Source organism: Colius striatus, chromosome Z, assembly GCF_028858725.1.
Source record: "Colius striatus isolate bColStr4 chromosome Z, bColStr4.1.hap1, whole genome shotgun sequence".
Lineage (NCBI taxonomy): Eukaryota > Metazoa > Chordata > Aves > Coliiformes > Coliidae > Colius > Colius striatus.
The window spans coordinates 6,290,426-6,305,356 of NC_084790.1; the positions used below are offsets into that span (position 1 = coordinate 6,290,426).

The window sequence follows — 14,931 nt, forward strand, 5'->3', positions numbered from 1 at the left end:
GCAATAAATGATATACTGAATTAAGAGCTACTCTCTTATCAAAAACACCAACAGCTTGTAGAGATGAACACTTGGACTAAGAGCAGTTATTGAAGTAGTTTAGCTTTCAATGATGCAGCATAATTTTTATTATGCTACTAACACGTGTGTTTGCATATGCTGCGCAGCACTGGAAATCACTGTTTCAAATCACAAATATGACCAACAGCACAGATGTACACAGATATTGCCTATTTCAAGGACCTACCTTGGAGTTAGTGGGCTCAAAGCTGCAGGGCCCCCCAGTAAACTCCGCCCGGTTTTTGGTTTATTTTGAGCCTGTTTAGACAATATGGCAGTTCCTGACCCAAGAGGAACAGCATCTGGTGAAATTACAGCCGAATCAATGTAAGACATGGAAGAATCCATGTTCAAGGAGGAATATTTTGAATTGGAGGATTCTAGGTTGATTCTGTTCAACTCCTGAAAAACAGAAGGCAGCTGTTAGATACTCACACAGTGAAGTTCCTATTTGCATTTTTCAGTTAAGCTGGAAAGACTGTTTTAAATATGGTTATTTCAGTAAAACTCACAATTGTGTCTTGTGGTGTTTCCATAAGGACAGTCTCAGGCTGTCTATGGGATACGTTGTGATTAGGTAACAGTGTTGTGCAAGTGTTAGGCAGACAACTGCTGAAGTTCTGCAAGGATGTTAATTTAAATGTTTGGTCAGGGTCTGGTTTTTCACCTGTAAGTATGGAAGGAGATATAAACAGAGTTATTCCTGAGTCTGTATACACTGAATATTGTCACAGAATAGAAAAAAAATATTTTAGAAAGAGTGTGTTCTTATTTCATTGCCTTAAAACTCAGAAGTGTTCTTCTACTACAAAACCACACACAATCGGTTTTACTAAAAAAGAAATCTCAAAAACTCAAGTTAGTCTCAGAAGCAGAGTTTCTAAGGGTCTACTACCTGTAGGCTGGAAAACATACAGTATTGTTAAGTCCAAAAACATCTGTGCAGCAAAAGATGGAAGAAAACATGACAAAAGCTCTGAACACTGGCAAAGCAATGACAATGTTTTATGGCTCCCAAAACCACTTCCAAAGAACTCTGCCGGTATTTTCCTAACTAGTTCTGGATGAGGAGTCAAAACTTGGCACCAGCAAATCAGAAAGCTTGATAGGAAGGAAACGGCTTTGTTAGCCAAACAGTTCTGCAGACTTACCTATTTCACATAGCGATTCAAAAGGTGACCAGAGGAAAGGATTTAAACTAAGGCTCTTTTGGTAACATTCTGATCCTTTGGCAAGCCGGTCTGTCTTGCTGCAAAAAGAACATAACAGTTTAGAGAAACATGGGAACAGCACTTTTGTTCAAGAGAGCTTTCCACAAGAGGAGCTGCAAAACAAAAAACGTGTTGACAGCAACGGTAACATTCCTCACTTTTCAAGCCACAGACTAATACTGAGGGTTTTGGAAATTATTGGACATATTTTGATGCAGACAAAAGTTACTTTTTGTTTTAGAAAGATGTTGTTCTTTGCAACCACTTTTTTCTCTTTTGCAAATAGAAACTCACTTGCTAGCCTTCTGGCCATTTTTGTTATCTATGGATAAGACTTTTGCATATAAATTAAAGGGCTAAATTGAACATCTAAGTATCTGGCTACAGATGCAGCTTCTTCTGAGAAAACTTTTTTTTGAGAACATGTATACTAGGTACGAAGGAAGGAATCTCACGGTTCCTGTTCAATCTGTTGGCATTTACTGAAACCTTTCCCCTCTCTAGGCAAAATCAAAACACTTATATTTGCAAATTTATTTTGTCAGTCCTCAAAACTTTCCTTTGAAGCTTATAGCTATACATCTGTAAAATAAGGTACAGAAACAGCAAAACAGCCACACAGAGAAACAGGCCTCAAGCTTCGTTCAGAGGAGATTACAGAATAAACCCAGAAGTAAATTAAAAAATCCCTACAAGTCTTGGATTGCATGCTTAACAACCTGAAAAAAAGTTAAATTGGTGTTCTCAGTCCGTCAGAAACTCTGGCTGAAAAACAAACCACTCTTGAATTCCCAAGTTAAAGGCTTTCACAACTATCTACCTGCATCTACCATACTCCAAAATTACACAGGACACGTAACCCAGAGACAGGTGTACCTTGTGCTCACAAAAAGATATTTATGACTAAAATTGGCTTGGTCAAATAAAAAACCCAAATTCTAAGCCTTATTAGACAAAATTTTAAAAAGCAACATTACCAGTAGACATGTCCAAGTAAGGAGAGCGTAAAGCATGCAGAGTCACCAAACTCCATAACAATGTCATCATGGCTTTTCTGTTTATTCAACACTCCACCAGATAAGATCTGCTCTCCTTCTGCAAGCCTTTTCAAAAAACAAGAGGTGTAAAGGAGTTAACAAGGCTCACAGTACAGGTAGTCCAGTGTTTTCACCTTGCTGCAAACAAAACCAGAAATCTATCATCAGCATTCACAAGTTTCCAATCACATATAAACTAGTTCCTGCAAATGCATTTTAAATAAGAGACTGATTCCTCTAGAAACATGGAGTTATGTAGTACTCTGAAGCTGAACATCTCTACTGGAACAGCCAAATCTAACACCCCACACCACTCCAAAGGAAACATGTAATACAACATGACTTTTATAGAAATTACTAATCTTAGGCTGAATACGAAAATGGAGGACAAGAAAGTTTTCTAGACTTTTCAGGTTGCATCTGCCCCACCAGTAGTACTGCTCACACAAAATGGGCTTGAAAATTTCTAAGCTTGAAAATTTCTTTAAACAATCTCTGGAGATGGGAGGCATTCTTATGACATCCCAGACTGTCACCTGCACAAACAAATCATCTCCTCTTGCCTCCACTTGAAACTACACCTGTAGGGAGATGCTTCCATCAGTATAGCTAATTCCCACAAGAAAATAAGACACATCTGTATAAATGAGCTCATGTAACTGTAGCAGCAATGACAGTAAAATTTAAGAAAGTCTATAGAATATCTAAGAAAGTCCAGCTAGTTTTAACTGAAAACAGTACAGATGTATGATGCGCTATACACAAACACTAGACTTCATAAAAGCAAAGGAGGGAATCAACTTGATCAACTTGACATTTATTCCACTTCCATTTATTCTTCCTTGCCAAGTGGAGCATTAACATGATTTCTCCTTCAACAAAAGATGCAAAGAAACCTGTATCCTAGTAACTGGAGAAGGGTTAAAGAAACACAAGTCAAGACAACCTTGTTATGCTAAAGACAAAAGTTTTTGCCTCAGTGCCTCATCCTCTTCATTCTGCACCTCAGCCCAATATAGTTTCCTACATTTGAGCTGAAAAGCCTATACAGGAACAAAATACTCCCATTAACAAACTCTCAGGGCATTAAGACCTGTAACTCAAGCAATTTTATTTTATACTCTTTCTGTTAAGACTCCAGAAAAACAGCAAGATACCTAGATGCTACTATGTCCCTGACAAGGTTAGTCTTGTTGCTCAACAGCATTCTCGAATGTGGGTTTAAGGTGGGTTTGTTCTGGCTTTTTCAAACCAGATTTCTATCCAGGATCTTTTCCCTCGCACACTTATTAGCACTAACTGGGTAAGAGGAGCAAGCCTACCGTTTGATAGAAGTGGTCTACCCATAAAAATTCATACTGAAAGCACTTAATGAAATAAGCAAAGTGTCAGAGAAACACAAAACCAAAACAGAGATCCAGAGAAGTCTTCTTGAGTCATCTCAGCAATCAATGTCTTCTCCCCCTACACAGCTTGACAACTCCTTTGTAAGTTATTCAATACCTTTTAGAAGCTGCTGCAATGTAGGCTAATGTTCATTAGGTCCACATCTGAAAGCAAAATGATTTGAACTTAAAATAATCTTTAGAGCTGAAGGACCAAGGAATTACTAATTAATGCAAGATGACATCTTTCAAAATAAATCAAAAAAGCAAGCCACTTGTAGATGTGTACAGAACATAAAACATTTACTTACTTGCTGAGGTCAACACAACATTTTGCAAGCAGGTATTTGCATTGTGGGGTAGTACAGCTGTGTCCTTTTAGGAGTCTGTATGCTTTATAGGCCTTTCCTGAGCGGTAGTAACACGTTGCAAGTAAAAACAGAGCTTCTTCTGAATGCACTACAAAATAAAAAGTCATCACTTGGTTGTTTACTGTTTTGACACAAAGAATTTAGGCTAGGGAATAAAAACCACATAGGAACAAGGTAAAAGAAAACAAGTATTGATATTAGAGAAATTAATTACTGAATGAGGGTGCATCTCCCTATTTGTCAGCATGTAACAAACCTTTGTACACCATTTTCTTGTCCACTGTTGTTTGAGACTTTTGATCCTTCTGGCTACCCACTCTAAGCATGCAATTCGCAGTTTGTTATTGAAATAACAGCAAGTCAATCAAAACAGTCATTCTTACAGAGCTACTTTAACAAATCATTTGTCACATCAAGACTTGGCTCAGACTATTATCACACCTGCTAGTAATGCTCTATATACCTTAGGCAGGCTAAAAACACTGGCATAGCAATGGGTGCTAGAAAGTACAAGAACTTTCAGAAGAAAGATCTGTTTCAGCCTATGTAGACTAATTCATAGAATCATAGAATGGTAGGGGTTGGAAGGGACCTTTAGAGATCATCTAGTCCAAGTCCCATGCAGAAGCAGGGTCACCTAGATCAGGTTGCATAGGAACATGTCCAGGTGGGTCTTGAAGACCACCAAGGAAGGAGACTCCACAATCCCTCTGGGCAGCCTGTTCCACTGCTCTGTCACCCTCACAGTGAAATGTACATACAAAGTCCGTGGTTGAGCTGTTTTGCGAATACGTGGGTGCCAAAAGATACTAAAACCAGTAACAGCTCTGACTACACAACTTGAAACATGCAACTATTTCTACAGCAATGGGGGATTCAGCTAAGACAGGTATTCTGTATAACCTCACAGGACCGGCAGTAGTCAAATATGCACATGCTACATTGAAAGCCCTGATTTTAAAACAAAGAAGGGGGAATTCTCAGGACACACCACATAATCAGCTAGCAATGACTTTACATACTCTTAATTTTTTTAAACAAAAATCCTTGTGCCCTGACAGAAGCAGAACACCATTTCAGCCCTACAACAGACTTTATATAGCTAAACCTCACATTCTGTATAATGATCCTGAAGGAGACCCAGCCTGGAGAGGGCCAGAAGATCTGCTGGTGTCAGGGAGGGATATGCTTGTGTTTTATCACCCATGGGTCCTTGGTGGACACCAGTAAGAACAGTTAAGCTATATCATAAGCTAGAAGGATCAACCTTTCAGCTTGATACTCCAGACCTCCCCACTGACAATGCAGGAATTGATGTGCAGGAAACAGATTGGTAGGAACTCGGCAACTGCAGCTGCCACTTCGGGAAGTCCGAAACCACTACAGCAGAATGCAGAGAACGTGACTGCGTGGGTAGGAACAATGGCAATGCCAGAAAATACCTTTTTTACCTATCTGGTCCTTATTTCAACCAACTTGGCAGTGTGTGTAAGGTTGCTATTCCTATTTTGGCCAGAAGCAACTGGTCACATGTCATTGACCCACCATTTTTGCCCAGGTAAGTTCGTGGGATCCTGATATACCTATAGCCAGTAATGACACACAGTAGACTGGAGGAGCTTGGCTTCCTCCTTGGAATACAGAGTCAGTCATATAATTTGAACGTTATTAATACAACACTGTATGTGGAACCATGCAATTTATAGCCTTCACAACAGTAGTGCCATCTCTTGTGAGGTCATCATCTGCACAACTCATCCCTGCATTTTGTTGTCTAGAATTCAGGCACAATTAAACAACAGTATTGGTTGTTATCAGATTACCATCACAGAGTGTTAAGGCCTGAGCAACAGGCCCCAAACCAAAGCTGACCTCTAGATGAACCTCACAACCAAATGTTACATAGGGTTAATCATAAGTAGTTAATCATTAGTAAAATATGCATGATTAGCAGAAGATGTAGCTTAGACAAAATATAATTATTGACATAGATAACATTTATTATTAGTGAAAAAATGTTTATAACAATGTATTTTTTGATGTATCTATTTCTGTAGGTACAGGGGCTGATGTCAGAGGCTGAGAAATCAGATGTTCAGCCTTGGTTGGTAGTACATAGATATAAGAACCAAATAGATAAGAAAACTCCATTGGTTCCTCCTGGGGCCTGGCCAAGCCCCAGGTGGTACCTCAATGGAGAATAAAACCAGATGGAGCTCCCAACTTCCAGGACAGGTTCCTCAAATCCTCACCACAACTGTGGACTCCCCAGCGACTGTGGATCTGGATGATGCTGAAATATTAGGGCAATTGGTTGTATATCCTCCTTAATCACTCCTGCTATTCTCATGTAGTAACGATTAAGTGCATTGCTTTGCTTATGATTTTCTCTGCTTAGAAAAGAGATCGTTGTAACTGAATACATTTTGTTTATGCATTTGTTGTTGCATTGTGAAAGGGAACATGAGGATATATATGGGAAAGCAATACTTTAAAAGCTGAAGAGGTTTGCTTAGACACTGAGCAGAGCATTTGTCATTTTGAAATGTATTCTGATAATGACTCAGAGTCTGTCCTAGAGTACGCTGGGAAAGCTTGTGTATGTCTGAGAACCCCTTGTGATAATTTGTTAATAGACAATCTGGAAGCATCACTTAACAATCACTCGAATCCATGCATTTGCATTCTTACTTATATTTCAGGGTGTGACTAACTACTCTATACCAAGGACTGTGTACCAAAACATACAGGGCAACTACGTATTAAACAATGCCTTGTCACCAACACCTCTAAGAATGAACATCACATTGGTCAAGAAGGTACTAGAGCACCCTGGTCTACACAACCTAATAGAAAGACTGAAGATTTAACTCAGACTCCTGATTACAGTGCACCACAAAACACAGAACACACATCATGTGCTGGAATGGGAAAAAAAGGATGGAGAATATCACGGGTGGGATGTTTTGTTGGGATGGACCCGGACTTCAGGCTGGATATAAGAAGGAATTTCTTTACTGAAAGGGTTGTCAGGTATTGGAATGGCCCATCCAGGGAGGTGTGGAGTCATCATCCCTGAAGATGTTTAAGAGACAGATGGATGTTGCACTTAGGGAAATAGTCTAGTAGTTTATAGAGCTGGAACAAAGGCTGGACTTCATGATCTTAAAGGTCTCTTCCAGGTATGATTCTATAATTCTGTGACTGCTACTGGAATCTTTAACAGAATACTACATCCTGAAATAGTGTTGTTAGTATTTAACATGTCATGCCTAGTTTTGATAATCATCATATAACTGAGAGTGTGGTATGTAATGAGATCTATTATGATTAACACCACCTAGGTCTGTCACATTAAACAGAGAAACATGTTTCTTAACACATTTGATGATGTCAAATTCTCTTCCTGAGCAGACTCCTCACTGTGGGAACAAAGAGCTGGTAATTGGCAAAAAATGTAAACAAACCTTCAGAGTATGAGACTGATTGTTGGCAAATAAAGTAATATTACAGAATGCCCTGTTGCGAGTGTCAGAAGCAGCAGCATGAGACTGGAAAACAAGCAAATCCTGAAAGTCAGCAGGATGTAAAAACAAAAACAGATATTAGGTAACTTTTTACAATAAACTAGGGGCTGGCATACAGTATGACAGCACTTGCTCTTGGCAATGCTCCATCTTCAGCAAACTGGAGTGGGTTTGGTGTGTTTCAGCACATCACCCCAATCTTGGCTGGCCTGAAGCTGGCATTCACAAGTTTCTAAATTCTGCATGAAGCAGTCAAGCCTCAGTAAAGTCATCTCTATTTAAGCAGAAACCAAGAGTAAGCAAGGCAGAAACATTTCTCCATGGCAAAAACTGGAAGTATTTAGATATAATGTCTGCTTCAACACTACTTCCAATGCAGAGACAAATTACGTACCTCACCAAGATCATTCTATTCCAAGAGCTTGACTTGGCATCGAGATTTAAGACTGAGGTCAGACTTGCTAATTTTACTTGTGATGACAGCATAAAAGACAGAGCTAACCCTCAAAGTAACTTCAAAACCTTACTGTAAAATTGTCAGCAGGAACTTTAAACACCAGAGAATGCACTTTTGTGAGGACACAGTAAGCATTAACACACCACAGTCTTAATTCAAACATTAAGCTGTGGTTGTGTGAAATATCTGTATAACTTCATTTAACTCTGTTTTCTGGATGTTAGGCAAAGAGAGGGAGATACCCAGATAGGCTGATGGATTATATACAGGATGGTGACTTATCCAGCCCTTTGCACTTCCAAACATTATGCTCATCACCCTTATGCAATGATGCATTTTGACTCAAAGAAGGGTCATCTATGAAGGCAAGCAACTAAAAAAAAAATCTCAAAACAATTAAGAAACCCATATGACTTGATACTTTTCAGAACATGCTACAATGCAAACAGAATTCAGCATTAAAAGAAACAGTTCTAATATCTGTTCATCTACCTAGACGGAAATCTTCAGAAAAATCAATACAAGCATTATACATAAACCTCTTTGGGAAATCTGCTCAAATTCTTTGCTAGGCTGAAAACTGACTATTTTAGGTTTGTGTCCTCGCCCAGATAGTGACAATGGAAACTGAACACCCATAGAGCGAACATTTTATTAGCCTTATCCCAAACCACCAGAAAGTCTTTTTGAAAATGACAGTTAAATCAATTCTTTTTATCCACTAATTTAACACACCGAGATTTCTGGGAAGCTATCAAGCCACAGATGTCCCTACAAGGACAGTAATTGCAGGTGCTTAAAAGAAGCTCTTCTCACGGTAAAACCACTACTGCCAATATGGAGTCACTGTATTCAAGTTCAGCAGTTTCTATTCTGCAGTGTAACTACGCCAGATGTTTTGTTAGCAGTTAACTGTTTGAACCAAGTGACAGCATGCATGCTGTTCCCTCTCAGCACCATTGGTTAACATCAAAAAAGGCTGTTTGAAGTAGTCTTGAAAAGTATTATTCTGCAAGGAGAGCATCAGTATCAAGCCACATTTTCCTTCCAGCTGCTGCAAAAAGTAGATTCTTTTTGTTTCTATATCCTTCACAATCACACTCAATCAGCATTTCCCTGCATCTCACAGTGCTGTGCTCAGGGGAGATACGCCATCCTTAAAACATCGTTTCCTTTATCCACATCTAGATTACAAGGTTCTGTTATTCTATGCAAAACACTTCTCTTTCATGCACCCCTGATTTCATGGGTAACCTTGATATGAGGGGAAAAAAACCATGTATTTCCCAAAAATTAGGTTTGTACTTCCATTGTTAAGCAGCACATTGTGGCCATGTCTGGCAAAACACAGAAAGTAAAACACACCATTACAAAATACGGAGCATGAAACTGGTTATACAGTTGACTTCATATTATAAGCTCAAGGGATTTAGCATGATAAATTATATTATGCTTACATGTTAGCTTAAAGATTGTGCTACTTTTTTTCTTTCATGTTAGTGATTGGGGGGATAATACCTTTCAAAAACCAGAAAAGATGAATGCCAGTATTGAGAAGAAAGAAATAGAGGAGAACACAAAGCTTGTCTGAGGTCACAGAGGAAAGGTTAAGGAAGACGAGGGACTAGAATGCAAAAAAACCAACAAGCGGTCTTTGAAGGACCCGGGAAGAGTACAGATTTGTATTACTGCTGCCTACTCAACGTCAGAGACATCCTAGATCTGACAGCACCACAATGAAGTAACAATTACCAGGAACTGAAAGGAAGATACCTATTTCACATGTTCTGAGTCTCATCATCTTAGTTTAACTGCACTTTTCTCCCGTCTTCACAAGATTCTCTCTTTCAGTTAACATAGGAATCGGCTTATCTTAACAGTATTATTGCCAAAGACAGCCTTCAATACCAAGACAATTTCTGGACTTTGTGTACTGTATCTATTCTCAGGGACCCTTGGAAGACATGTAATGCTTAAGGTTATTATAAAAACTTCTTCCCCATCAGATACTATAAAATAGATCACTGTAAACATTGTACTTAAATACATAACTAAGTTGATTTTTTTTTAAGGAGGTTTTAGTATAAAACAACATTGCTGCCGCTACATAATTTGATTTTCCAACCTAATGGCAAGGTGTTCTTATGCTTTCCCCAAGCAGAAAGTTTAAATTCATTATCACAACAACAGAAGTAAAACAAACCAGTTCCAGAGGCTCAAAAAATCCTAAATCAAAATTGGAAAAGAAAGTATCAACTGTCTGTTTTCAAGGTACATACCTTCTGCATACAGCCTTTCCGCAAGGAACACTGCATCGCGGTAAGCGTAGTGGTTAAGTGCTTGCCATATAGCAGCCTGTAAGACACAAAAATAATTTAATGTTAGATAGAAGCTTTAAAAAGTACAAAACTCATTAGCTCTTACTGTTAAGAGGCAAAGTTCAATTTTGTTTTACTGGAGTCATAAGAGGAATACAGACAGATTAAAGCACAGGCAAACTTTCAGTTGTTTCGACTTAAACACAAATTAAGTAAAGCTAAGAACAAAACATACTCCCCACCCAGTTACCACAGTTTTCCATTTCACTCTTAGCTGTGCCCAAGGAAGGGTTGGGGAGGGTGGGCAGGAGAAAGCTAGGGTGCCAAATCCATTTTAGTGGCATTATGGATAAACCTATTTAAACTCCTTGGGGTATGCCAAACCAAAAATCAACAGGACTAGAGATCACATCAGTGTCTGAGGTTCCCAATACAAGATTGCCATTGATGAAGTATGCGAGGTATACAGCATTTTCCTTAAAGGAATAGCAGCACTCCCTTAAGAGTCAAGATGAACACGATCCACTGCCTTTTGCTGCAGTATTTTGTTTGAATCTCCTCCATTCAGTTACCTTTTTACTGCCACTAATTAGGCTCATGAGGTATCAAGAACAAATGAAACGCAAACAGGATGGACAAATTGATACACACAGATGTACAGAAGGACAACCTGTTTCTGTCTTTTGCTCATGTAACCATACTTGGTGAAAGCAGATTCCAGCTTACAGGTACTATTTCCTCTTTTCATGAACGCCAAGCTCAAGAGTTTCGGACCATCAATATTTGTACAGACTGAAATGACAGCACTACTAGAATGAAATGCTAATCCAATGTGAATACAGGTGAACAAACTGTGCACATCATCAGAGTAGCTGCCATAATCACTTGCACTTCTCACGCCATAAGCTCAACTATAAGCAAGAACCATCTAGCAGAATAGGGTTGGGGTACATAGGATTACACCACAAACTGCCAATTTTCTTCACATCAGATTAAAAGAAGGCGTGGGATAGGAAAAATAACTCACTAAGATCAATTCAGCCTTTCCTATCCACCTACTACAAGTGGTGATATGCACGCTTACGAGGGTTTGTGTTTGGAGGCTGGTACCAGACCTGAGTTCCTCCACTCTGGTAGCCTTGCTCAAGTTCCAAAGCAGTTTCCCATAAGCAGCAAAACAGTAATTTTGCAGTAGTTTTGTTATTACTGATCCAAACAAGATCTGAACTTAGGAATTCAAGGTGCTGTGGTCTAGTACTTGTCTAATATTGATCACCAACTAAAGACCAATAGAATTATCTATCTAACAGACACTCCAAAAGAAAAGAAGTCTTTCAGAGCTACAGAAATAGCACCCTGTAACGTTATTCTCAGTAGGAAAGGCAAGTACCAATTTCATCTAATAAAAAAAAAAGCAAACATCACTGAGTTACACTTACCATATGCTGCTACTTCCAACACAAACCTGACAAATTCAGGGTGTGAAAAATATACGAGTTCTCCTCAAGGGAAGCCTACACAGCCTTCATGAAGGGTATACATCAGAGTTTCCAATTACTACATAGAACATCTTACACAAACTCCATACAGAGACACTATTTTCTTCTATCTGTAGGTCCTAACAACATCCTTACAGTCAATAGGTACTCTTAAGCTTATGAGAAAGTATTTAAAAATTAATTATCTTAAGTCTAGTTATTATAATACACCTTATTATTTCTCTCCATCTGCATTCCACACCTCAGAGAACTTTAGTCACAGAGTTCACCTGAAGCAATTACTCCCATCTACCATGAAAAGCTACAAGGCAGTATGTATGGTTCTGCACACTACAGATGGCACGATACAAAAAGCAGGATACCAAAGGAAGGTGTTAAAATATTTCAAGCTATATCCAAGTTAGAGGAGGCTAAGGTCTCCTCTGCCTCTTGCTCTCAGAAGCAACTCTTCGTTGACCACATCACAAGTGACATTTACATTAATTTAGCCAAGTTGTGCCCTCTTCAGGTTAACAATACCGTCTTTAAAAGGATGTAACTCAGGATGCTTACAAAACAAGCATATGGGGCTGGTGGTGGTGAACTCAATGCCATCAGACTGATCAAAAAGGAGCAAGTTGCTGGAAACAATCCTGGCAAAGACTAAGAGGAGCCAGAAGTGACTTTTGGCTGTTATCACAGCCATATTATAGAAGTTACATTACACACTGGCTCAGAATCCCATTGAAAAAAGAAGTCAGCCAGTACTATCGATGTTACATAGTAATTGTCATTTTGCAATCCAAAAGGTAAAAGTTGGACTCCCCTTCAACAGACAACTGATGAGGATTGGATCCTTGCAAACACTCTCCTAAAAGAGCAGGAAGAGGAAAAGAAGGTGGTAGCCAAATCTACACAGTAGCAATTTCCTATGAGAACAGATGTCTAAACTATGACTAGGTCTCAAATTACTGAAAAAAAAAAAAAAAGAGTTCTCATACAACTTTTAGAGTTCGGAAGAGAGCATCAATCGCTACAAAGATTAGTAGTTCAGTTTGTTCTAGCAGAAGCTCAGTGCCTCTACACAATGCTAGCGGCACATGACAATTGCTAAATCATACCAGAAGGCTGGCCTGAAGCAAAAACAACTCCGAGAGCATTTATCCAATGAAAACTACTTCATCGAAAAAAAAGAAAGATGTCAGAGCAGGACACCACAGTACAACCACAAATATAATTCAAATACAGTCTTAAGGTTCCACCCTATGGTGGTTATAAAGTTTCATATGGAACACATCAAAAGACTTATCAACAGAAACCCAAAGATGTAGCCTCCTCAAGAGCATGCAAAGCACTTTGGTTCCATTATCCGTTCTCATGACAAGAAGGGAAGCTTGAAGCATTTCAAAGTTTTATTTAAGCACGTCTGCAGACTAGATAAACCTCTGGGTCTCAGTCTCTCATTTTAAATATACATTCATTTGCAATTGCAAACTAAATAGAGAATCCTAAATCTACCATACCAGCCACAGCACAGCAGCAAAGCATCCTCAGAGAGGAGATAAGGCAAAACAAAAGTGGGTTCAGACAGGTCCGTCTTTTATTCAAAAAACCCTGTGCACTGCTCAGGTGGCACTTCATATCTAAGCCTAAGAGCACTTAAAAGATAAGTGTTCTCTTTTGACAGTTATATAGCTTGGAAATTCTTTTCAAAGCTTTATAGCCTATTGACAGGCTAAGCAGTTTCAATCACAATTTAAGACTTCTTCAGGGCAGGCAGAGGGAATAAGAGCCTTTTGTAATATGCTGTGCTGTATGTACTGCTTATGCAAACTCTGCCCATTAAATAAGCAGACATTGGTATTGTATGTTTTTCAGCCATTACAGTAGTTGTAAGCATTCAAGTTGGTCACAGCAGATGATCTCCTTGAAGAACTAAATTCCAAAGAAAGCCATCATTTTGTTCCCAAGATATTTTTCAGAAACAGACACATCTGTTTCTCCACATCTGGGATATGAGGCTTAGTTTAGACCTGAAGAGGTTTAAATTGACCACTTCAGGAAGTACAGTAGAGGTTTGCTGTCCATGTAAAGCCTGGCACTTGTGTACAGCCTAAGGAAATAAAAAAGTTAGTAAAAAATCAACCAGTGAGTAAGATGCCTTTTGGGACATACATTTCAAGTAATTAAACCCCAACATTTAGAAGGCAACACACAGAGATTCTGTTATTTAACCATCATGCTTTGCCTATCACAACTCTAAAGATGACAGGTTTTTCCTGGAATGCTAAGCCCTGTAGACACCTGGGAGAAAACAGACAGGAAAAATCTCTGCAATGACAGAAATGAGAACTACTGGCAACTTTTCCAATTATATAGTAAAAAAAACCCAACACTCAGAAAAACAGAGCTAAGTACATGGGATTCCAGCAAAAAAAAAGGGAATTTAGAAATGCAATCAACTTCACCCTCATAGGCACTACAAAATGCAGACCACTCAACAGACATAGTATACTAACAAGAAAACAAGGATAAGCTGCATCAGAAAGGTCCTGTAGTACAGAAGTCCAACCCCTATACCACTGCTCACAGTCATGGCACAAAGAGGACTACAGCTACAACAGCAGATCCAGTCAGAACTGAAATGCTAACCTTGTTTTGGGGGGTGCAGTGCTGGCTTCCTCACCATTAAAAGCAACAATAGTACAGGGATCACCTTGTGGGCTACACACCAGACCACTATGATCAATGCAGAAGCCGTCTATTTTAGCATTCAATCACATCATATATGTTGTTTCTAAATACACAATGTAATCTATTATGATTGGATAGCTCAGTCTGTCATGCTCTCTTCAAATGTCTAATAGCAAAATGTGATATTTAAGCTTAACTATGACCATAGCTTGATAGTAGCAATTTCTACGTTCCTTTACCTAACTCCTTCTTTATCTAATTTCTATTCTAAGCTTACACAGTTTCTTTCCCACACACAGCTGCCTTCATATCTAAGTTCTAATAAGCAATTCGTCCTTGACTATTCTTTAGGCCCACTGTTTACTGTCTGATATCGCCAAAGTCTGAGGCTGT

General features: G+C 38.9%; 1 protein-coding gene across 4 annotated transcripts in view; it reads right to left on the bottom strand.

Moving 5' to 3' along the window:
• LOC104550162 (cell division cycle protein 27 homolog) overlaps positions 1-14,931 on the bottom strand; it is a 36,396-nt gene that overhangs the window by 19,406 nt on the left and 2,059 nt on the right. For all 4 annotated transcript variants that reach the window (XM_062018608.1, XM_062018607.1, XM_062018610.1 and 1 more), the window contains exons 2-7: positions 10,328-10,403; positions 4,005-4,152; positions 2,249-2,374; positions 1,212-1,309; positions 573-727; positions 248-462 (exon numbers count right to left, since the gene is read on the bottom strand). In XM_062018608.1, the coding sequence (XP_061874592.1) occupies positions 248-462; positions 573-727; positions 1,212-1,309; positions 2,249-2,374; positions 4,005-4,152; positions 10,328-10,403 (818 nt within the window). The remainder of the gene's footprint in view (positions 1-247; positions 463-572; positions 728-1,211; positions 1,310-2,248; positions 2,375-4,004; positions 4,153-10,327; positions 10,404-14,931) is intronic.